At 35.9% G+C, this 24,548-nt stretch overlaps 1 protein-coding gene across 1 annotated transcript; it reads right to left on the bottom strand.

Annotated features, from left to right (window-relative positions):
• Nucleotides 1-7,481: 7,481 nt before the first annotated feature.
• On the bottom strand, nucleotides 7,482-24,544 carry LOC117326224 (THO complex subunit 1-like). Its single transcript, XM_033882887.1, is given in 20 exon segments — nucleotides 7,482-8,620; nucleotides 9,719-9,900; nucleotides 10,404-10,648; nucleotides 11,101-11,184; nucleotides 11,719-11,850; nucleotides 12,947-13,044; nucleotides 14,516-14,633; nucleotides 15,129-15,229; nucleotides 15,980-16,015; nucleotides 16,017-16,112; nucleotides 16,950-17,052; nucleotides 17,486-17,544; nucleotides 18,025-18,095; nucleotides 19,512-19,607; nucleotides 20,024-20,072; nucleotides 20,624-20,742; nucleotides 22,017-22,083; nucleotides 22,678-22,738; nucleotides 23,430-23,503; nucleotides 24,478-24,544. Coding segments are annotated over 20 exon segments (1,941 nt in total). The 5' UTR covers nucleotides 24,529-24,544; the 3' UTR covers nucleotides 7,482-8,521.
• Between the last annotated feature and the right edge of the window lie 4 nt (nucleotides 24,545-24,548).

Genomic DNA, 24,548 nt, shown 5'->3' with positions numbered 1-24,548 from the left:
CGCCGAAATGTACAAGAAAAAGGCGTATCGTATACAAATACTGCATGTCTTTGCGGTAATTAGTGATTCTTTGGGTCAAATTAAGAATTTTCAGGACTTCATACTCGAAGAACTTGGGTTTATCTTGAGAGTAAAACTGCCTTATTAATGTAAAGATTACAACTTTTACTACTTAGGAAAATATATGTATTTTCCAGTAAGTTTAATTTTGACAACCTAAACTTTATTCAAACGAAGGAATGCCCCTTTAAGACAATGTAGAATATCGCTGTGAATTTGAAATTACTTAATTAAGCACATATATCAACACTGGTGCTGATAGTGTAACAGTATGTGTTGTTTAAACAGTATTTCAATGGGTTCATGTAATTGAAATACATTATTTCAATGGATACTTAAAACCATTATTTTAATGGGTGGAATAACTATTGTTAAATATTTTTCATCAATTTTTAAAAAGTTTGAACTTATAAGTGTCTTTAAGTTATAGTATTTGATGTCATTGAATCAGATAATGAAACAGATTGATTTTTTTTTTTCGTGCTGCCTAGACTATTTTTCCATTAATTTGCAAATTGAAATGCTCCCATCATTCCTGATTCTGAACTGAAAATGAAGTTCTTAACGTACACAACTTGTAATCTGTATCATAGATCAGCTACATGTAATTCTGTGTGTATTGTCTTTGAAGTTAATTTTTTCTTCACTTTTTATCTTAAATAATTTTTTAGTTGAAATGGTGCAATTTTATGTATTTTTGAATGTCCAAATTTTTTATGATGGTCGCTACATTTTTAGGTCACCTGAGACAAAGTCTCAAGTGACCTATTCTAATCCCCTTTTGTCCGTTGTCGTGCGTCGTGCGTCGTCCGTCGTGCGTCCGTAAACAATTTACATTTTCGACTTCTTCTCCAAAACCCACAAACCAAATTCTATGAAATTTGTCAGGAAGCTTCTATGGCTAAAAGTCAACCAAAATTGTAAATTATATGGTCCCCACCCCCCAGGGGCCTGAGGGGCGGGGCCAAAAAGGGTCAAATTGACTAAAACTTCAAAAATCTTCTTCTCTACTCTCAGATATGCTGGAATCAAACACTCTTCATAGATGGAAGGGTCTTAAGGTGTTTTACCATAATTGTAAATTTCATGACCCAGGGGTTTCACGTTTGCCCCTGGGGAGGGGCTAAACTTTACTATAGTTTATATAGGGAAATCACATTTTTGACTTTAATTTGTTTTATTTCTATTGGAATTCATTCTAATTTTGTAAACATTGTCAGCATGGGATGACAGTTTGATGGCATGCACATGTTGGCCCTGACTGACCCCCAGGGGCTGATGGGCGGGGCTAAAAAGGGCCAAATTGACTGAAATTTCACAAATCTTCTTCTCTACTCTCAGATATGCTGGAATCAAACACTCTTCATAGATGGCTGGGTTTGAAAGTTCTTTACCAAAATTGTGAATTTCATGACCCTGGGGTCTCAAGTTTGCCCCTGGGGCGGGACTAAACTTTACTATAGTTTATATAGGGAAATAACATTTTTGACTTTAATTTGTTTTATTTCTATTGGAATTCATTCTAATTTTGTAAACATTGTCAGCATGGGATGACAGTTTGATGGCATGCACATGTTGGCCCTGACTGACCCCCAGGGGCTGATGGGCGGGGCTAAAAAGGGCCAAATTGACTGAAATTTCACAAATCTTCTTCTCTACTCTCAGATATGATAGAATCAAATACACTTCATAGATGGCTGGGTTTGAAGGTTCTTTACCAAAATTGTGAATTTCATGACCCTGGGGTCTCAAGTTTGCCCCTGGGGCGGGGCTAAGCTTTACTATAGTTTATATAGGGAAATAACATTTTTGACTTTTATTGGTTTTGGAATTTATTCTAATTTTGTAAACATTGTCAGCGTGGTATGACAGTTTGATGGCATGCACATGTTGGCCCTGACTGACCCCCCCTTGGCTGATGGACGGGGCTAAAAAGGTTCAAATTGACTAAAATTTCAAAAATCTTCTTCTCAAGACTGAAATAAGGTGGAATCAAATACTCTTTATAGTTTGAAGGGTCTTGTGGTGCTTTATTGAAATTTTAAATTTCATGACGCTGGGGTCACAAGTTGGCCCCTGGGGAGGGGGTAAATTTTACTATAGTTTATATAGGGAAATCACATTTTTGACTGATTTGTTTTGATTTCTATTGGAATTCATTCTGGTTAACATTTTCAGCATGGAATGAAAGTTTGATAATATGCATATGTTGGCCCTGACTGACCCCTAGGGGCTGATAGGGGGGGGGGGGGGGGGGGGTGCAAAAAGGGTCAATTAAATAAACTGAAATATTTCAAATCTCAGGTGACCGTTAAGGCCCATGGGCCTCTTGTTTCAGAATTCGTGGTTTTATTCAGAATGTGTGATGTGTTATTTGTAGTTTCCAAACCATACCCAGGCTTATGATCTCCGATTCCTATATCCATATAATCATTCGTTTCCCATCAAGTTATCACCTCCCTCTCTACCCCCACACCTCCTCCCTCTCTACCCCCACATCTCCTCCCTCTCTACCCCCACATCTCCTCCCTCTCCAGCCCCACTTGATAACCCCACACCTCCTCCCTCTCCAGCCCCACTTGATAACCCCACACCTCCTCCCTCTCCAGCCCCACTTGATAACCCAACACCTCCTCCCTCTCCAGCCCCACTTGATAACCCCACACCTCCTCCCTCTCCACCCCCACTTGATAACCCCACGCCTCCTCCCTCTCCAGCCCCATTTCTCAAAAGCACTACTGTATAAAATATACATTGTAAAATGTTGATTGATTGTTGTTTCAGACTTATCAAATGATATACTCTGATACTCATTTTATTGGAAATGTGTCTTTATAATATTATTGTGAGTGAATTGGTTCTATTATTATTAATGCTAGTACAATTTCATGTACAATATATTACAAGTTTATCATTTTTATTTTCATTGAATATTAGTGCATCCCACCCTAGGTAAATTGTACACCTCTCAAACAGGTGCTAATTTGAAAGATTTATTAATCAAAATCAATATGCAAAAGGAAAATTTGAATCTCAGCATAAAGAAGAAGAAGAAAATATGCAACAAACTTGAGAAGAAATCTGTTGAGTTTTCTTGTTGACATTTTTTGCAGATTTGTATAACCTTGTTTTAAGTTGCCTGTCTTCCAGCAGGAAGTTTTTGTATTCCTGCAGTACCGTAAACAATTGTCTCGGGGTGTGTGTTGTTGAACAACAAATACTATACCCGGATATTTTAAGACTGTTGATCTCAGGAATGTTTCGGAGACAAATGGAAATTGTGGAGGCTGTTAATTTAAGGTTTAATTTTACTGTCCAATGATTTTCAAGAAAATGAATTTGGAATACCAGTATGAAATGTACTAGTTTCATTTCATAGTAGAAACAAAAGCTGTTCAGGGCTTTGTGTGATAATTTCTTGTTTCTGGTTAAAATCTCTTATTATTGACCATGATTTTATATATATATATATATATATATGAAAATACTAAAAGCCGACACAGACACATCACGGGAGCTCTTCAGACACAAATTAGAGCTTTCTCTCCATCACGCGAGGTCTTCAGACTGAAGAGTTCCCGTGTTGGAGCGAAAGCGCTTATTTGTGTGTGTCGGTTTGTACTATTTTCAAATATATTTTCTTCCACGAGGACACTATTATTTGTTTTACTATATATATATATACAATGTATGTCCAAATTACCAAAATTGTCCCCTGTTATATTGAAAGAATCCTTACATATATGTTACGATAATGATTTGTTATATTTATGGGATTAGTATCTTAAAAATGATCGTAGAAAACTAACAAATTGAATAATTTAGGAACATTTTATAATCATCTAAGTGATTCAGTAATTCATTATTTATCAATTCATTGACGGAATGACATACATGTACCGGGTATATCAAAAGAGCAGAGGTGTGTTCTTGATACAGAGCACTCACAAGTAATGGCAAACGAATGAATCTGAACAAACATCCAGAAGTCGGGTGTTCAAGAGTGCATGTGTACCTACATACAGCGCAGTTGCCGTCAAATCCAAAATGGCATCAAATATATGTTATGACAATGGATAAGTTGACACTAAAAAGCAAGTATGAGAGAATTATATATAACATGAAGTGTTTGTTAAAAAGAAATCTTAAATCAGTGTCAACCCGGAAAGAAGCATTTAATTTGAATAAATAATATTCATCATGACCTGGTGGTGACCTTACACTGTAAAATCTGAATAACGCAAATGCATTTTACACTGAAGATCACAATTTTGATTGGAAATGCGAGCATGCATCCACTTCTGTTCAGAATAGATTTCTTATTGCACAAGCATTTCAGTTAAGTCATTGTGAACACATCTCAGAATCATTGTAATTTAGAATTAGTTGAAACATGTTCAATATCTCGCTGGAAATATTCAAAATCAACCTGTCAGAAAATTTGATGGTGCTAGCTGTATTGTTTGCGACTCCAGACTACAATTATATAATATCAAGTCATGCTCATATCACTGAAGCACAATGTCAAAACTACACTTAAAATGTTGATGAGTCAATATGGCAGGTAAAAAAAAAAATCTCACTGGAGTGATGTAGACAGAAAAATTTATGATAAAATGTTTGGTTGTCAGAGCTCAGTAAACCTTTTGAATACATGTAGGTATCTTGTCCTGAGTATTAAGTTTACCTACATATCTGGATAAGATTTTTGGGTGTCGCAGGGTTCAAAATTAACTCTTTATAACTATCAAAATGCCAGTTAAATTGCAGGAAATGCTAGTTAAAGTTTTGTCAACTTCGCAATTTTTTGTTGTATGTTTTCCCTGATAATCTGTTCATATAATTAAGTAATACATGAGCATAAATGTTGATAATATGAGTGGAAAATAGATAGCAACATTTTGATTTTATGACGAATGAAATCTTTCCTATGTGATTCCTGTATTTTCTCTACTTTACTTTATATACAAATTAATGAAAACACTGCTATAAAGTTTGCTAGTTCAAAATTTCATTTTGCTGGTAGAAATTTTTTGGCACTTGCTAGTGATTAAAAAAAAATTAATTCCGGCCCCTTTTTCAGAACTCAACAAACATTTTGAATACATATCTTGTCCTCAATATAAAAATTACCTACATAACAGGATGAGAGTTTTGGATGTCAGAACTCAACAATTATTTGTAATGAATAAATATGTTGTTATTGGAATTATTTTTTTTTTTTTTTCCGTCTACATCACATGTTGGAGGAGATAGGTTGTAATCATTGTGAGAGGTAAGTTTGTACTGCATGCCGGTTTCACACACCATATGGTACCAGTGATGTTGTTAGTGATGTCCTCTATGCACATTGTGATACATGTATATGCAAGTTGTTTATACAATTAAATATATTTATTGATATTCATATAAAGGCTTTCCTGTTGTTTTTACATGCCCCTTTAAATGACGAGTATTATCGTATAGCACTGTCGTCCACTGTCTGCCGAAAACTTTTATTGGTCCAATGCAGACTTCTTTGTTCAAAACCGATCTCTTGGAAACTTAGTAGGCTTTGTTATATGTACATAAACCAAGGTAGTTGTTTTCCTCGGTGGTATATATATTCATTTAATTATTTTTGAAGAGTTATTGCCCTTTTCTCCTATCAATATTTCAGTCTTGTCTGATGATCTTCTCTCTTTTTTTGGCTGATCTCTTTAAAATTGGTAGGCTTTATAATCCTGATATTATGAAAAATCTAATTCTGTATTTTCCTGAGCGACATTTTTATTCGACAAAAGGATTATTGCTCTTTGTCGATTTTAGTATTGTATCTTATCTGCAGATCGGATTTTCTTTTCTTTTGATCTCTATATAAATTAGTAGGATTTGTTACCATCCCAAACAGTTTCAGTTTAAGCAGCATTTTGATACAACTACTCTGCAAGATAAACATATATTGACAAAGACATCACCTGACATCGGGTGGGTGTATATTGGAATAATTTACTTTGTAGTGATAGATATATGATACAGTACGGATTCACTGTGCAGACTACATCTTGGATGTAACAACCTTGTGAGATACATGTATTTCTTGCCTCTCGACAAACTGAACAAAGGGCAATAACTCTATAATCATTACCCAGAATTCTGTAATCCATTGCAGTAACTGCAACAAGATCACCGATAACTGACAGCCATTAGACTCGCTGGACCAAAGGAAACTAGAACTGTCGCCATAATACCCCCGCAATCTGCACGAGTCAATGGTGAATTGGAACTGTTAATTAGAGGCAAACTAAGATAACCCAGTGATATAGTGACCAGTTCCCATAACAACCATAATTTTGAGAAAAGAAAGTGGTATGCACATCTACCCATGGTCCTCTATATTTGTGTGAAGTTTCATTGAAATCAGCTCTTTGGTTTAGGAGGAGTTGCCCGGACAAGCATAAAGGTATGGTTCTAATCAGAAGACCTGTTTATAGTGACCAGTTGCCATAGCAACCATAATTTTGAGGGAAAAAAAGCAAGATGCACATCTTCACATGGTCCTCTATATTTGTGTGAAGTTTCATTGAAATCAGCCCTTCGGTTTAGGAGGAGTTGTCCGGATAAACTTAAATTTATGGTTCTTATCGGAAAACCTGTTTATAGTGACCAGTTGCCATAGTAACCATAATTTTCATAAAAAATAAAGTGGCATGCACATCTACACATGGTCCTCAATATTTGTGTGAAGTTTCTTTGAAATCGGCCCTTCGGTTTAGGAGTTGTCCGGACAATCTTAAAGTTATGGTTCTTATCGGAAAACCTGTTTATAGTGACCAGTTGCCATAGCAACCATAATTTTGAGAAAAATAAAGCGGCATGCACATCTACACATGATCATTAATATTTGTGTGAAGTTTCATTGGAATTGGCCCATCGGTTTAGGAGGAGTTGTCCGGACAAAATGTGTCTACAGACAGACGGACGGACGGACAACCTGATTCCAGTATACCCCCTAACTTCGTTGCGGGGGTATAAAAACTATTTAGTATGTAAAACCTCTAATAGTAGCACATGTAGTACTGGTGGGGGACCAACGGTAACAAAACATGCTAACAATACATGTCACCTACCAGCCCTCGCTAAAAATAGTAACATTGACCTTGAACTTAACCCAAAAACCCTGAAACTTGAACATGATCTGTAGGTACTCATACTGAAGTTACATAGCAATTTTCAAAAACATAACATGAAGCATGGCTGAGAAAATACGGAACACTGAGTTGATGGACTTATACACAGCCAGATAGAGGTATTGGAAGGTCCCCCCAATTTCACCGATAGGGGACTTATAAGGTTAAGTTTTACCTTGCATATAAGATATGGGAGAAGGGATCTGTATGAGGAGGGATAGATCTTGATGAGTGAAAATTCTCAAGAATGAATCTTCGCTGCCACTTTATTCCGCCATTTCCCAAGTAACAATAACTAACAGTATTAAACACATATAAATAACGAACAAAACAGATTTCTAAAAAAAATTCTTTTCATTTTCTATGACTGATATTAATAAAACATGACAAATGAACACCAGTTCTGTAGGTATGAAGTATGAGGTAACATATACAAAGATCACATCCACAAATTTGTCCTACTTTACAGACTTACGTTTCACAACAAGTGCTAATTAACATGTACACCTCGTAACCTATACCACCTAGCACTAGCAACACTTAATACCATACAGAGTCTTCATCACGGTCACAAAATCATGTTGTCATGGTCCAATAACTTTTGTCAGGAAAGTTTTCAACTAGATCAACTTCTGCAATAATTCATTAAAGTCACATCCATTTTCTTCCTTGTGAGCGAGTCACTTTCACATCTTGTAGTCATCAATAAAAACTTTCATCCAAACGAGTCATTCACACAAAAAGTTCAATTCATAGCACCTATTAATCATTCACGAATCATACAAACCATATTGTACGTGGACAATTGTTATCACTCATCATTAAACACACACTCGCACAATGAACATCATTAATCTTGCTGAAATGTTAATGTAACTTAATGAATTCCTGCAGAATTTCATATCTTAAACCAGAGTTTATAATTGTCTTACAGGCAAACAGTCTTAAAGAATTTTAAGCCCTAAACTTGAAACCAGAATTTTTTTTTCAAGTTCTTGCAACGGAACCACAAGTTTCTATCATTCAGAAATTCTGAAAAAATACAGAACATCACTGTAACACAGACATCTTCAGGATTCTACTGTAAATCATTCCATGAATCTACAGAACACCATCTTCAGGATTCTACTGTAAATCATTTCATGAATCTACAGAACACCAACAGTCTTCCTTCAGATCATTTGAAGCAATTCTGTGTGGTTTCTGCATACCTAGACACTCTGGTAACAACATTGTTTGAACAGAAGAAAAATTGTCCCTATCACAACTACACACTGCAGTAAAGTTTGAGGTCAAGATTTGCCGAACACGGACTGTATAGCATCTGTGAGTCCGACCTCCTTCAGGGCGATCTTCAGTGTCCCAACTGTAGCACGGTCACCTTCATTACCCTGAAATTTCAAGAAAGGCGATAAAAGATATTTCAATTTCATCCAAAACTTTAAATGCCATGGGGATTTGCCTCCAATGCCAAAATTCTTGTTTCAAAATGCATCTAAATATGGAATGATAAAGTGAAAATACTACTCAAAAGACAATACCCTAATATTTCCATCTGAAAATGTTTGATAATCAAATATAAAGGAAAAGAGTATTCCCGATTCTTCATCTACAAATCAGGTTAGATATCATTAAAAGTTTGTAGGTATCTTATACACATATGCACCAGAACAATTTTGTAATAAATATGATTAATGTGTTCAACACTTGTTAAACAAGCATGCTGAGTATTGCTAAAACAATACATGTCCCCTACCGACCCCCACTCAAAATAGTAACAGTGATCTTGACCTTGACCCAAAAATCCTGAAGCCAACTCGATTTTGCACTCTTCTTCTAGAATATAACTTCTGGTCACTCGATTTGTAGCTCCTCTGCTTCTGGAAGATCTTCTACCTCTTCCGTCTTGAAGCTTGAAGATTTATCTTCCAAGACGGAGGCGACCATGTTTAAGTGTTCGAGTGATTAGTTTCACTAGAGAAGGATTTCTGGCACATGTGTGCACATGTTTGTGTCACAGTGTTTGAGAAAACTTAAAAACTTGTTTGTTTTGGGTTATGTTCTTCCAGTTTACTCGATTAACACGTAACGGAATGTGATCTTCTGAGAAGGATTCTCTTCCAAGAAGAGTGGGCCTCCAAAATACCAAAGTTACAGGCCAACTTTCACCAACATACCTTGAAGCATAGCTGTGAAAAGTGCCAAATACTGAGTGGACAGACAGACAGATGGATGGACAGACAGACAGACAAACGGGGAGGAAACCTATAGTCTCCAAAATTTCACTGATAGGAGCCTAAAAAAAGTCTTAACTAAAGGTAACTTAAGTTACACTAAAATAAAATTCTGATCTTTGTTAATAAAACTTTTCTATCCACTTACGGTACTTACTGTAACAAAATTTCATAAAGAAAATATATTTGGTACTTGGTCAAATCCATAATGGTGAACACATAATTTTCTATACTTTCATTGACCACAACACTTACATGCCATACAGTAAGCATTTTTAAAGCCTGCTGTTTTTCATCACTTGATTCGGTCTCAAAGTACGATATATCGTCCTCTGGGAAGTTGAGTTCAGTTGCTAATTTCTTCCACTCTCCCTTCAGTATGGCAGCCAGCTGATCCAGCATGGGCGGTGTTAGGTTGTCCTCTGTGTTTTCTTTGCCTGTAATTATTGTCGGGGATTAATTTCAGACCAAAAACTATGTGCTGTGTGAAATAAATTTAATAATTCCTATCAACCATCTACGGACTCTGTGGATATTTCAATGATGCATATCATGCATCAATTCGCTTTTCTTAAAGGAAACATTAGAATCGAAAAATGAAGTGTAAATTTAAGAAATAAAATAAAATCTAATAAAATAAATAAATACATAAATTTTGCACTGTCATGTACTTTATCCATTGGTCACTTTCGAAACCGAAAACGAACTTTTTGCATGAAAACTGGTAAAAAAATAGTACAGAAATTTTAGATCATTCTTTTAATTCAAGGTTGGTAAAATATTACAGATATTTGAGATCATCCTATTAATTCAAGGGATGTTTTCTAAATCCCATCTTGAATACTTCACATCCAATTTCCCAGATGTTTTTACTATCACTAAGCCTATCTTATGAAGAGCTCCATATCCCAAGCGGTTATCGTCATGGTTACAATGTTACCTTGTTCATCATTTTGTTCTTCCATCTCCTGTCGTTCCTGTATCGCTTCCTCCTCCTCGCCGATCTCGGTTTTCATTTCTTCATTATTGGCTGTTTGTGGGATTTCCTTGGCGATCTTGTTGAGCATGGCTTCTAGATATTCTGACAACGGGATTGCAGGCTTGTTGGTGTGTGTGAAAAAGTGGGGACTTCGTCGTGCTAATAAGCGTAGCGACTTCCATTGGAAAATCTGCTCGTTGATCATTCTAGAGGGAAAAAGTGATGGCATGTTACAATAGAATAATGACAATGCCATATACAGTATATTCAAACTATTTTGAATTATCACTTGGGCTACAGACCACAGTGGTTTGACACATTGACATGTGATCTGGGGGACAGAGTCTGGGGTAATATTTCAGTCTGGGTCATATATAGGAACATGTCAAGAGACCTAATATGTAAAATGCAAATATTTTAGAAGAACAACCCACAATCTAGATATCAAATTAAGGTATATTGATATCATAATTTAACTAAGAAAATTCATTGATATTTTAAAAAAGGATTTAAAACACATTTGTTTCTGGAACGCTGTGGGAAGGAAAAATTGCGGGAATAATTGCAGGGATGAAGCCACAAGTCAAATGTACTTCTAACGAAGTTTAATCGTTTCTTAGTCAACATGGAACTCTTCACAAAAAGGCAGAAACCTTACTTATATTCATCTTCTACCATGGCTTCTGGGTCTGCCTGATCCATTGCCTCAGCAAAATAATCTTCCAACGTTGGTAAAAATAATCTATAAATAGAAGGGTAAACATTTATCAGTATTAAGAGCTATTCTGGAAATATATACAATGGAAGGAATCCAGAAATAAAGACATTTTAGACAATACATGGTGGGTGCTGGAGAAGATGCAGCTTATTACACAATACTGTTTAAATTAAATCACCTCTAAGAGTGGTCCCTGTTTGAAAATCCTGAAGTCCTCCCGTTGGGTAGATATTTACTAGTATAGCCCTCAGTACTAAATCATTATTATTGACAGACTAGTACATGTAATACATGCATTACCTTAAGTTTGAGCTTTACTTACAAAAATAAAAATCATCACAAATATAGCTACATGTAAATTGTATTACATTTCTCTTAAGTTATTTGAATACATTTTCTTTAGGTAGGCAAATAACAAAACTTTGGCTTCATAATGTGATTGAGTGAGATGGCCTCCATAGATATGGGTGGTTTCTGTGGATTTCCGACAGGAAGCTGTGTCGGAGATGTGGCAATGGATTTCCGACAGGAAGGTTTGTCCGAGATGTGACAATATACCTTTTTTCGGCCCGACATGCTCCCATGTTGTTGGGATTGATATTCCACAAACGTGTTAGCTCAGAACTCCCCATCTTTATGATTTTTCCGCCGCTGGCCTGAAGATCGTCTCCAACCCACCGTCGCTTCGCCCTGGAATAGAAAACCCTGTATATTAACATTCTGTTCATCTGTTATCTAGTTCAACAATGGTATATCACATTTCATTGTAACATTTCACCTTTTTATCACTTTCTCTGACTGAGGGGATTTTCAGGGAAATTTGTGAACTCTACAAGCATGTGATGTGTGTGAGCATTTTATAATAACTGTCTTTAATATTCAATCTCCAACATCAGGTTTGATGTTTTATTTCAGCAATTAATGAATTTTACCATATTTATCCTCAAATAAGCTCCCTCCTCTACTGTAAAAAATTAACTTTCATATTTATCCTCAAATAAGCTCCCTCCTCTAGTGTAAAAATTAACTACCATATTTATCCTCAAATAAGCTCCCTCCCCTAGTGTAAAAATTAACTACCATATTTATCCTCAAATAAGCTCCCTCCTCTAGTGTAAAAAGTAACTACCATATTTATCCTCAAATAAGCTCCCTCCCCTAGTGTAAAAATTAACTATCATATTTATCCTCAAATAAGCTCCCTCCTCTAGTGTAAAAATTAACTATCATATTTATCCTCAAATAAGCTCCCTCCCCTAGTGTAAAAATTAACTATCATATTTATCCTCAAATAAGCTCCCTCCTCTAGTGTAAAAATTAACTACCATATTTATCCTCAAATAAGCCCCCTCCCCTAGTGTAAAAATTAACTACCATATTTATCCTCAAATAAGCTCCCTCCCCTAGTGTAAAAATTAACTACCATATTTATCCTCAAATAAGCTCCCTCCCCTAGTGTAAAAATTAACTATCATATTTATTCTCAAATAACTCCCTCCCTTAGTGTAAAAATGTAATACTGTTATTATCCTGAAATAAGCCCCTTCCTCTAAAGTAAAAGTTTAGTACTGTATTTATCCTAAAATAAGGAGAGATTATTTGTGAGCCACTTTTATCTTACTACATGTATTTTAAAATAAATGATTCTGCAAAAATGAAGGGGGCTTATGAACTTATTTGTGGAAAGGGGCTTATATATGGACAGGGGCTTATTTGTTGACAGTGACTTATTTGTGGACTGTGGCTTATTTGTGGAAACAGGCTTATGTACAGATAGATAAAGTACTTTGTTCTCTGTTTGCTGTCTGTGCTTTTCTCTCTCTCGTAACTAGGGCAGCCATCATTTTTCCATTCGTTCCAGTATTCCTCCCTCGACAAAATGTGCTGCAACAGATAAAGAGGAAAATTTACTCAGTTACATAGTAATATATACTTATTTAAACTTGCTTTTAAAAAATTCTAGAGGACCAGGGGAAATATCTCTTTATATCCCAAATTCGTTCTTAGATTTCAAAATAATTAATGCATAGCCAAATTTGGGGATTTTAGCGTGTTAATAAGCAGACATTTGCTTCAAGCCTGTTCATCTGAAGAACGTTTTTCTGTAACCATGAAAAAGAAATGACGGATCAAGACAGTTTTTGACTTGTGTCAGGGGCGATGAACTCAGCACCGAATGACAGCCAGAAATAAAGGTTGTTACAACCCTGCCAAGTCAACATCCCAATAAATATAGTACTGGAGTCAAAAATTACCTGTCATAATATTGTACTGAATCTGTTATCATGATATGTTGTACAATGTGTTTCTATGTATACATACATTTGGATATGGATATATAGGATCATCTAATAGATGTCACTATTGTCATGCTGGCTGGGAGTTTAGGATTGTTTAATAGATGTCACTATTGTCATGCTGGCTGGGAGTTTAGGATTGTTTAATAGATGTCACTATTGTCATGCTGGTTGGGAGTTTAGGATCGTTTAATAGATGTCAGTATTGTCATGCTGGCTAGGAGTTTAGGATTGTTTAATAGATGTCAGTATTGTCATGCTGGTTGGGAGTTTAGGATCATTTAATAGATGTCAGTATTGTCATGCTGGCTAGGAGTTATGGATCGTTTAATAGATGTCACTATTGTCATACTGGCTGGGAGTTTAGGGTTGTTTAATAGATGTCAGTATTGTCATGCTGGCTGGGAGTTTAGGATCGTTTAATAGATGTCACTATTGTCATGCTGGCTGGAGTATTAAGCACTCTAATAAGACACCAACAACTCCTTTTTTGTGGGCAGTCATTTTGGCATGCTTCTGGGGCCTGTTCATTTATGTGGACAATCTTGTTCGTTAATTTTTAATTTTAACATTTCAGGCATAAATCCGAAAGCTCCCCTAAAGTCACTAGGTTCATCATTATTTCATAAATGAACAACTTTGGTCTGACCGGTTCAACTGTTTGAACCATGACAAACAAAAACAGCACAGTTATAGTTTTCTTAGATAGGGGATTTGGTGACAACATTGTGAGGCCCAGACAGAGCACAAGTTAAAATTTGTCTTTCCTTGTCATTTGTGTATCTTAGGTATAAGTTTGGTTTGTTTGTTTTAGTTTAAGGCCCTTTAAGGTCATTTAAGGACGGCCAGCCGTGCGTGCGACATGCATGTGTGTGGTGAGTGCGTATGTGTGTTTTGGGAGTCTGGGGTATGGACGTGTAAAGTCTCCTTGTGATAGTCCGGAACTTTTGCCGAAAGGCCTATGACACACACACCCTTGTATCTGGAACTATGTCATTAGAAATGTAACAAGTATTTGCAGATTCAAGAAACAAATATCCAACAGACTTTGTCCTCACCTCTACATTACTTGCAAACTGTTCTCCCTCTGGTGGCGTCTCTCTGATCAGTTGGTAAACCTTCTCCTGCGTGTTCTTAACCCACTGACTCTGCTCATCAGTCAATGTCTGATTACTTCTGTAAAAAATACCCCATAAAACAGGCTCATAAAACTGTCCAAAATACCCCATAAAACAGGCTCATAAATCTGTCCAAGTGTTAATCCAAAAATACCACATAAAACCACAATAATTCAATAAGTCTGTCAGAGTGTTAGTCTTAAATATACCACATAAAACCACAATAGTCTCATAAGTCTGTCCGAGTGTTAATCCAAAAATACCACATACAACCACAATTATCTCATAAATGTCTGTGATAGTGTTTGTCCAAATACAATGTATACCACATAAAACTACTGTAACAATAGTCTCATAAGTCTGTCCGAGTGTTAGTCCAAAAATTCCACATAAAACCACAATAGTACTACATAAGTCTGTAAACCACATAAAATCAAAACTGCCTCATAAATCTGTCCAAGTACATGTACTACTAGAAAAGCATTGCACAATATCAATCTAAAACTTGACTGACAGAAAAAAGTTTGATATTTTATGTCTGACTGCTACTTACCCTTTAAACTTCACCTGTGAATTTAGGTACTGGAACAGGATGAGGAACTGGACGAGGACGTATCTACGGAAGTTACTGTCGTTTAGCTGCAGATCCATTAGCTAGCAAAGACAATAGGATGAGCTGATAAGTCTTCAATAATGCTCTGTTACTCATCTACATCTACATCAATGTATTGTACAGAATAATTGAGGAAACAGACCTATGTGGTCTAAATACTAATAATACAAAGTATTTATTAGCCTTGGTACTTTCTTCTGAGATTTTAAGTTTACAAGAAAATTAGTGGAGATATCCAATACATGATATTTCGAATATTTGTATTTATGTTTTATGGTTGCATAGCAACAAGAAAAACCAGGAATATAAAACAACTATGTTTTAAATATCTATTTAGTAATCTGTTGCTATGGATTTATCTTACAGAAAATCTGCATCATTCCATAACTTCAATTCAATCTTGTCATAAAACTTGTGTATACCACCTTTTTGTATTTATTTATTGTTTCATAGAAACAATGAAAACCAGAAATATCAAACACAACAAATATTCTGAGTAACTGTACACAGTATCTAATCTGTGGCCGTGTCATTAACTGTAACACAGAAAATCTCAACCAAATTCTATCTTTTCATATTTATCTTGTGTATACCAATATTTACACTAAAATGAAAACTAATCTACTGCAATTCTCCTGTAATAAGCCCAGATGGCTACACAATAACTTTGACTTAAACATAGAGAACTGAATCATAAAAGGGCGGGCTTATTACCAGACATAGGCTTATTTGTGGATAACTATGGAACGTGTGTCCACAACTAACAGTACTTGATATATATATATATATACCTTTTCACTGGTCAGGTACTTCGCAAAGAAGGCAGGTTGTGTCGGCAGGCCGAGGCATGGCAAGTTTCTTACGTGAAGATTTCATATCGTCCAGCTTAGCACTGTTGAAGGCATTAAGTACTTCATCGGAATTCTGCCCAGGATTGTTAAGATTGTAAAGGATTAATTAATTCATTATTCTAAAACAAAAACTGACCAAAATTTATGCAAGTCACTACAATAATGCATGTAAGAAAATTACTGGCTGATTTGAAAATTTTCATAAAGATTGCATGTTTACCAGTCCAAATCAACTATATACAAAAGCTTGTAATGGTACTGATGTTTATGTAGTGTAGACAAGCACTTTGTTAACCCAGACTTTTTCAGCATGTTATACTGCATTCAGTTTGATGCTTCTAAATATATTGAATAATAAAAATTTGATTCTTAATTTTCATTTAGTGTTTTAATAAATATGAACCAAGTCGTTAATTCGTGGAATTCTCTGCCACTGTCATTAGTCATGACACCAACTTTGAATACCTTTTAATCAAGTCTGAACAGAACTTGGAAACACTACCCAGGGAAATTTAACCTAGGATGATATATGGCAGAAAATGACTGGAAGTCAACACCAGTCATTCCAGTATATGCAGCGATAGTAGTCGAAGACTTATAAATGACGTCAACAACGGTGAATTACGGTGAGTGAGTATGAATTATGGGATAGAATTATATCATTTAACGTATTGGGCCTGCTCCTTTGTGGACAAATTAAACTGGCTAGTCCATTCTTTAATGAAACATTTCAGGTATAAATCTTGGCAGACCAATAGATATTGATACAAGCCTTAAGGCATGGCTATCTGAAAACCATATAAAATCACTAGGTCATTTCATATCCCATAAAGAAACAAATCTGTTCCAACCGTTTGGATCTTGATAAACGGAAACAACCCTGGTCACACAAGGGAAAACATGCTGTTACCATTTGAAACATTTTCCATGGAACTTTTTCGTAGCACTGTGTTGGTTTTCTGAAGAAATCTTGTAATGCCCAGAATCTCCTGTACAAATTGTAGTCAACAGGTCTGAAAGAAAATCAAACATCAATGAATGAAAGTGAAATTATCTTGCATCAGAAAGGGATGACGTTTTAGATTTACTTCATATTATAAATCATGTGAGAAAAACAAATTACTCCTGGTTGTTTATGAATGTAACCATAATGGTTGGCAAGACAACTGTTATGTTCTGCAATAGGTTTAAGCAATTGGTAACCACTAATGTTTTTAATGGTTGTCATGGTAACCACAAATGATCTGAGTAGTTGGTATGATAGCCATAATCTGTCATGCATGGTTGTCATAGTAACCATATATGCTCTTATTTGTTCTAGTTACAAAGTTGAGCAAATAACACTGAATGTATATATGGTTGTCATGGTTATTGTAAACTTTTGTATTCTGGTTGCCATGGCTACACGGAAGAGTTCATTTTGAAATCAAATAATTAAACAATTACTTTGGATGGTCCTCTGTTTCTCCCTCTTCTACTTCCATTCCGTCTCCCTTTAACTCTGTCTTTAACAGAAAACGAACATAATGTCATAGTTTCCCAATATACATAGTAATTACTACTCATAAAAATTTAATAGGACTAGTGATGTTTTTCTTCCTGTTTTTATTCTTCTATCCTTCAATACCAGAAAGAATGGAATGCTATTTTTACACAAATATCAAGTTATTTTTACTTTTATAGACATGAATTACATGTTCATCACATGAGAGATGTGTAGTTTATCTTAAGGTGTTGTATTAACTGGCATGGTCCAGTCGACCCTAATCATAAGGAGAGAAAATCTAAAGACATCATACCGGGGAAATAATTCTGAAGAAATTTGTCAGTTTATGTAATATACAAAATAATTTACAATACTGTCCCATCATGATCCCCAGTAAACATTTAACGTTTTAGAAATAATAACTCAATGACCGACAAGATTTCCTCAGAAGATTTCCTTTTTCATGTGATTTACCTTGACAAAATACACTTATCCCTACCTCAAATCTGTCAGCTTTTGTTGTGTACGTTGTAACATTCTCCAGGTTGAACTGACTCATAAGATTTAACGCTGAAAAAGAAAACATCCTTAATTTACATTAGACCACATTTACTAAGTTATAGTTATTTTCCAGTACAGGAACAGAACTTGTAATACTGCAACATTTGTAATACAATTTTTGTATTTCACTCAGAGTATTTTGTTCCATGGATAATCAAACTTGGAGTATTTTACACTTACTTGAATCTGCAGCAATCAATATTCAAAACAGATTTACCAGGTACATATATACTATACCAAATATGAGTTGGTATCAATTTTTCCAAAAATATCTTCTAAAATTCTGAGTAATCTCCCCTACTCGGTGTACCGATACATGTATACAAATTTTGTTTTGTTCAATAATACAACCTTTGTTCAAGTATATTACAAGCTGTCTTTATAAATCTAGACCGACCACCTAACCCTGTATGTATGAGGGGAGACCGACCACCTAACCCTGTATGTATGAGGGGAGACCGACCACCTAACCCTGTATGTATGAGGGGAGACCGACCACCTAACCCTGTATGTATGAGGGGAGACCGACCACCTAACCCTGTATGTATGAGGGGAGACCGACCACCTAACCCTGTATGTATGAGGGGAGACCGACCACCTAACCCTGTATGTATGAGGGGAGACCGACCACCTAACCCTGTATGTATGAGGGGAGACCGACCACCTAACCCTGTATGTATGAGGGGAGACCGACCACCTAACCCTGTATGTATGAGGGGAGACCGACCACCTAACCCTGTATGTATGAGGGGAGACCGACCACCTAACCCTGTATGTATGAGGGGAGACCGACCACCTAACCCTGTATGTATGAGGGGAGACTGACCACCTAACCCTGTATGTATGAGGGGAGACCGTCCACCTAACCCTGTATGTATGAGGGGAGACCGACCACCTAACCCTGTATGTATGATGGGAGACCGACCACCTAACCCTGTATGTATGAGGGGAGACCGACCACCTAACCCTGTATGTATGATGGGAGACCGACCACCTAACCCTGTATGTATGAGGGGAGACCGACCACCTAACCCTGTATGTATGAGGGGAGACCGACCACCTAACCCTGTATGTATGAGGGGAGACCGACCACCTAACCCTGTATGTATGAGGGGAGACCGACCATCTAACCCTGTATGTATGAGGGGAGACCGACCACCTAACCCTGTATGTATGATGGGAGACCAACCACCTAACCCTGTATGTATGATGGGAGACCGACCATCTAACCCTGTATGTATGAGGGGAGACCGACCACCTAACCCTGTATGTATGAGGGGAGACCGACCACCTAACCCTGTATGTATGAGGGGAGACCGACCACATAACCCTGTATGTATGAGGGGACACATAAAAAGAATACATCTTAATTTTCTTTAAAACAATAGATTTGAATAACAGCTGTTTTATTTGTTTGATTCTCACCTGATTTTTCTGATAAAGGAAACAGTCGGGAAAGAAACAGCTGTATACGTCCACAAAAGACAGTATTCTGAGATTTAGAGAGTCTGCGGAGAAGATCTATAAAAAAAAGTATTTTTTCTTATTCAATTATATATAACAGTGATGTTTTTTTATCTGAAACAGAATAATACAAAAATCAAACGCCCAGTCACCAATTTCTTCAATTTCAAAATCAACTCAAACGAAGCCCATCTAATGTACTTTTAATTAGCTGTGTTTCGCAATTAAACCCAGTTCTGACATCTTCAACTAGTAATGTGAAAAACAGTGTGTATGTTTGCTAAATATACTCTCCTTGAGAAAACAATATTGCAGAAAAATCTTTTCACTTTCTCAGATATAAATTGTGGTTATTTCTTCTTTGAAATACATATATTGAGTAAGTAATTCGTGTTACTCACCTAAGTAAGTAAGTAATTTTTATCAACTTACCATTACACATCCTAAGTAAGTAAGTAATTTTTTTTACTTACCATTACACATCCTAAGTAAGTAGTTTTTTCCGGCAGTATAAAATGTTTCCTGTAAAAATAAAATCATCAAATAATGTAACACAAGCTACAAATGTTACTGAAGTAACATTCTCAAGTTTACAAAAATGGTTCTACTTTTAACATAAATAAAGAGTATGTTTTTAAGTTTATTTATTTTAGAGCATCTTATTCAAGAATTCTTACATTTACATGCATTCAAATCTAAACCCATTGTTCCTGTATAGTAAAACATGGCATATTCCTATATGACATATCCAAACTTTGAATTATCCAGAAACTTCTATTATGTCATTAAAAGTTCACCTGATCAATCCCAACATCTGTATAACCAAACAAACCATTCATCCCTTACATACAAGTGGTTCAGATATGAGGTGTTTTAATTGAAACACAAAATTTTCAACCAATCAAATTTTGTTAAATGACACATATTTTAAATACGTTTGTATGTATCATTTCACAATTATTAACCTTTCACAAGGTAGATTCATGGATTTATCAACCTGTGGAATATATTATATGTAACTTCTTAACACATCAACAGACGAAGTATACTTTCATGTTAGATATACGACTTACCGACTTCCAGGTACTTAATCTATCCTCCACAAGACAAAAGAGTTCCTCACACTGACTCAGAGTGATGATGTCAAACACATCGGACAACAACAGGAACGGCGTGGATGGTGCACAAGCCTCTGTAAACAAGGATACCCAACACTTTACTCCCATTTTATCTTTACAGCTGATCCATCTTACATTAAATGTTCAACAACTAATAAGTGTTTGTTTGCTGGGTTCATCTCCCTGTGAACAGTCAGTGTCATTTTGAAGTGAGGTCTCCTTGTAGTAGTTGGTGACTACATCATGGCTGAACAGCATAAGGGAAGCCTATCGCATGCCAAACACAGCATTTAGGGTAAAGTGTCTAGCCTAAGGACAAAACTGTGACATCAAGGACTGGTCTGTTTCTCAGCTTCCCCAGAGAAATAAACAACATGGGTAGGGAGAGTCGAACCACACACCTCAGATCTTCAGCCTGAGATTATGTGTCCAGCACTCTTAACTGAGTAAGCTATCACGGGCCCCTTATCTACAATACTAAATGCCCTTACAAGTAAAGCAGACAGATATACATAATGCGTAAAGTGATTTATCAATTTCAAATGGTAATATCACCTCTAAAGTGTTATCTTAAACTATACTGTAAACACTTTTTAAAAGATCTTTTTTGACTCCTGATAATATTATTAAGTTGATTTGGTTAAAATTCTCACAGTTCCACCAATACCTCATATCAATAATTCAATGAGAAAGTGACATCAAAGGAAAGTTTGAAAATGAATTTTGAGAGTGTGAGACCAGATTTGAAGAGTGTTTGAAGAAATGATTAACTATAGCTAGTTGTAATACATTAGTGAGACCATGTATTTGTATTTACACTCTAAAAACCTTAAACGAAAAAATAACTACATTTATTCAATATAAATGTCTACTTTTATTTATATTATTACTCATTTACATCTGATTCATTTGTCAAATATTGAATTTTTGAATTTGTGAATTTGTATTTTTTCAGGTTTCAATTATATTGCATATCTGTGAAAATTTTGAAAAATAAAATCCAAAATATTTCCAGCAAATATTTATATATTATTGTAACATATTACATGTAATTACAATATTTGTTTGTTTGCTGGGTTAATCGCCCTGTAAACAGCCAGAGTCATTCTGTACCATGACAGCACAGACTGGCCTGTTTCTCAGCTTCCCGAGAAACACAAACCGACACGGGTATGGACGTCCATCCATGAACTTCAGATCTTAACCTGAGATAACATGGCCGGAACTCTAACCGACTGAGCTAATGCAGATGAAAATGATTTGATGCAACTTTTCAGGATGACTTTTCAGGTTGTGAGATGGTGGGGTTATTTGTTTCCCTAGGTCTGATTATCTCCTTGTCACTTACCTTGAGTGGCTAGTTCTATAGCAGCATTGATAACTGACCGACACATTTCATAGTCTGGACGACTGGTCTGTCAAACAAAAACATCACAAATATAACTGACAGACACATTTCATAGTCTGGACGACTGGTCTGTCAAACAAAAACATCACAAATATAACTGACCGACACATTTCATAGTCTGGACGACTGGTCTGTCAAACAGAAACATCACAAATATAACTGACCAACTTAATTCAGGACCCTTCCAGTGTCGTACAAAATTAAAAACATCACAAATATAACTGACCGACACATTTCATAGTCTGGACGACTGGTCTGTCAAACAGAAACATCACAAATATAACTGACCAACTTAATTCAGGACCCTTCCAGTGTCGTACAAAATTAAAAATTTCACAAATATAACTGGCTCATAATACTTATGTCTATACTACAGTAAATCTATAAAGTGTTAACATTTGTGATGGAAACAAATTCTAAAATTTATCTTCGAAAATTCCACTTGTTGTGTAAACACATGATGCATACTCTCATTTTAACACAATAACTAGATTAACAATAAGAAAACAAATTTCAATGATGCCTAGATGTTGGTGTAGCACAGTATATCAAGCATACAAGATTTAAAACATTTTTTTATCTTTATTCACATCAAACTTACCACAGATGTGTGCATCACATCTCTTAAGGCTTGATCCATCGCCAGTTTCTTCTCCGTATCACTGGAGGTAAACAGTCAGAAAATAAGTATTCAACAATGGTTGAAAAATAGCAAAATTCAGGGATGATTTTAAAGTCTTTTTGTTCAATTGTGCCTACTCAAAGACATTTTTATGATTTCCAAAGCCTGATCCTGGTGTTATGGTTCATGACCTGAATGAATCCTGTATTTCAAATGGTTAGGACCTGGCCATGGGTACTCCAGTTTCCTCTCGCAGTAAGACCCCCTCCCACACTTACCGTATATCACGTTCAAGAATAGAGATTAATATCAATCATAAATTGTTTCGAAATTGTTGTAAAAATGTAAGTAATTATTAAAGCACCTGTCTAGAGTTTGGAGGTCCTGGGTTCGAGTCCCAGTCGAGCTGTTGCATTTTTCTCTCTACTATAACACTAGTGTGTGTACTTAACCTTTAGATCTCAACAGTGTACAGGGGCATATACATATAACGTATACATTTTTCAGTAGGTTTTATTCATTAAGATTTCATTTCACGACAGTCTTATTGAATAAACAAATTAAATTGTTATTGGACAATGCAACAAACTAAGCTTTTATCAGACTAATTCCCCAAAAGTAAGATGATTGGTTTTACTCATGTATAACTGTAAAATTCCACCAGTTTTGTAATACACTCATCACTAGGTCTCAGTCCCATGAAAATCTGGGTCCTATAAATGCATACTTACCCACCACTGTAGGAACGAAAATCTGCCACATATTTATCTGCTGTTTGGTTCTTGATAGTCTTCTCCACCAGAACCTAAAAGTATAAAGGTATTTTTATTTATTTTATTATCATACAACACTGGTCGGACAGCTGGAGGTATGCATGTGGTGACTGGTCACTTACCCCGGGCCCCGGGTCCGGCCATGATTTAGACAGCTGACCTGCTCATGTTCAGATTAACAAAACTTCTGATTGACCTGCAAGAACTGGGAATTGTGGAAAAAAACAATCCTGTCTGAACAGGTCTGATTGATTCTGACTTGACTACATATCTGATATACTGACTAAGGATGAATGATAGATAGTCAGAATCATTTGACTAAGTCTGCTGTATACACGATGTGCACCAAATAAAACCTGGGACTGGAACTTGGAAGCGTGATACAGTCCACGGCTATATCAACTGAGCCAGAGAAGTATGCTCTGTCTAGCTGATCAGCGACATACAAAATGTAGATCACATTTAACACTATGCAGAAATCTATGAAATTTAGCCATTTCCTTAAGTTTGTGATTATAATTTATAATGTCTAAGTTGATTTTGTCGAAGTTCTAAATTTGATAGAATGCTATAAAACACAAAATGGCCCATGGAGTGTATGGGTGATCATTATTCAAAGTAATGATATAATGTTATGCCTTAATAAAATATTATTTCAACAAACTAGAAATGGATTAAAATTTGCTAAAGCTTTGAAATGTTTGCAGGTGCTCCAGCTAGCTGAAAGTACAAGAACCGCTCACTGCACAGGTGCTAGCAACGATTATACGGAAGTAGGTTATGTGTTCTTACGTATTTTACCTTATCATTTTTATTCCTGTGTCAATTATTTATATTGTTTTTTTACTGGCCCCTGTACTCATTAGTAGTCAGTGTAATATTAGGATTATAATCGGAAACATAAGCGCTGACTTCTGCTGCTTGGTACATTTTTATGCTGTGTGAATGACGTTGTCTTTTAAACATGAAAACAATAGCAACGCTTTCATATTTAATGGAGCATTACCTTAAAATCGTTCCTTGCTTTCCCGAACTCAAACATCATGGAAGCTGCCATTTTTGTGTTTTACCACAAAA

Source organism: Pecten maximus, chromosome 4 (assembly GCF_902652985.1).
Source record: "Pecten maximus chromosome 4, xPecMax1.1, whole genome shotgun sequence".
NCBI lineage: Eukaryota > Metazoa > Mollusca > Bivalvia > Pectinida > Pectinidae > Pecten > Pecten maximus.
Note: the sequence above shows the minus strand (reverse complement) of the source record. Positions and strands in the feature narration are given on the sequence as shown.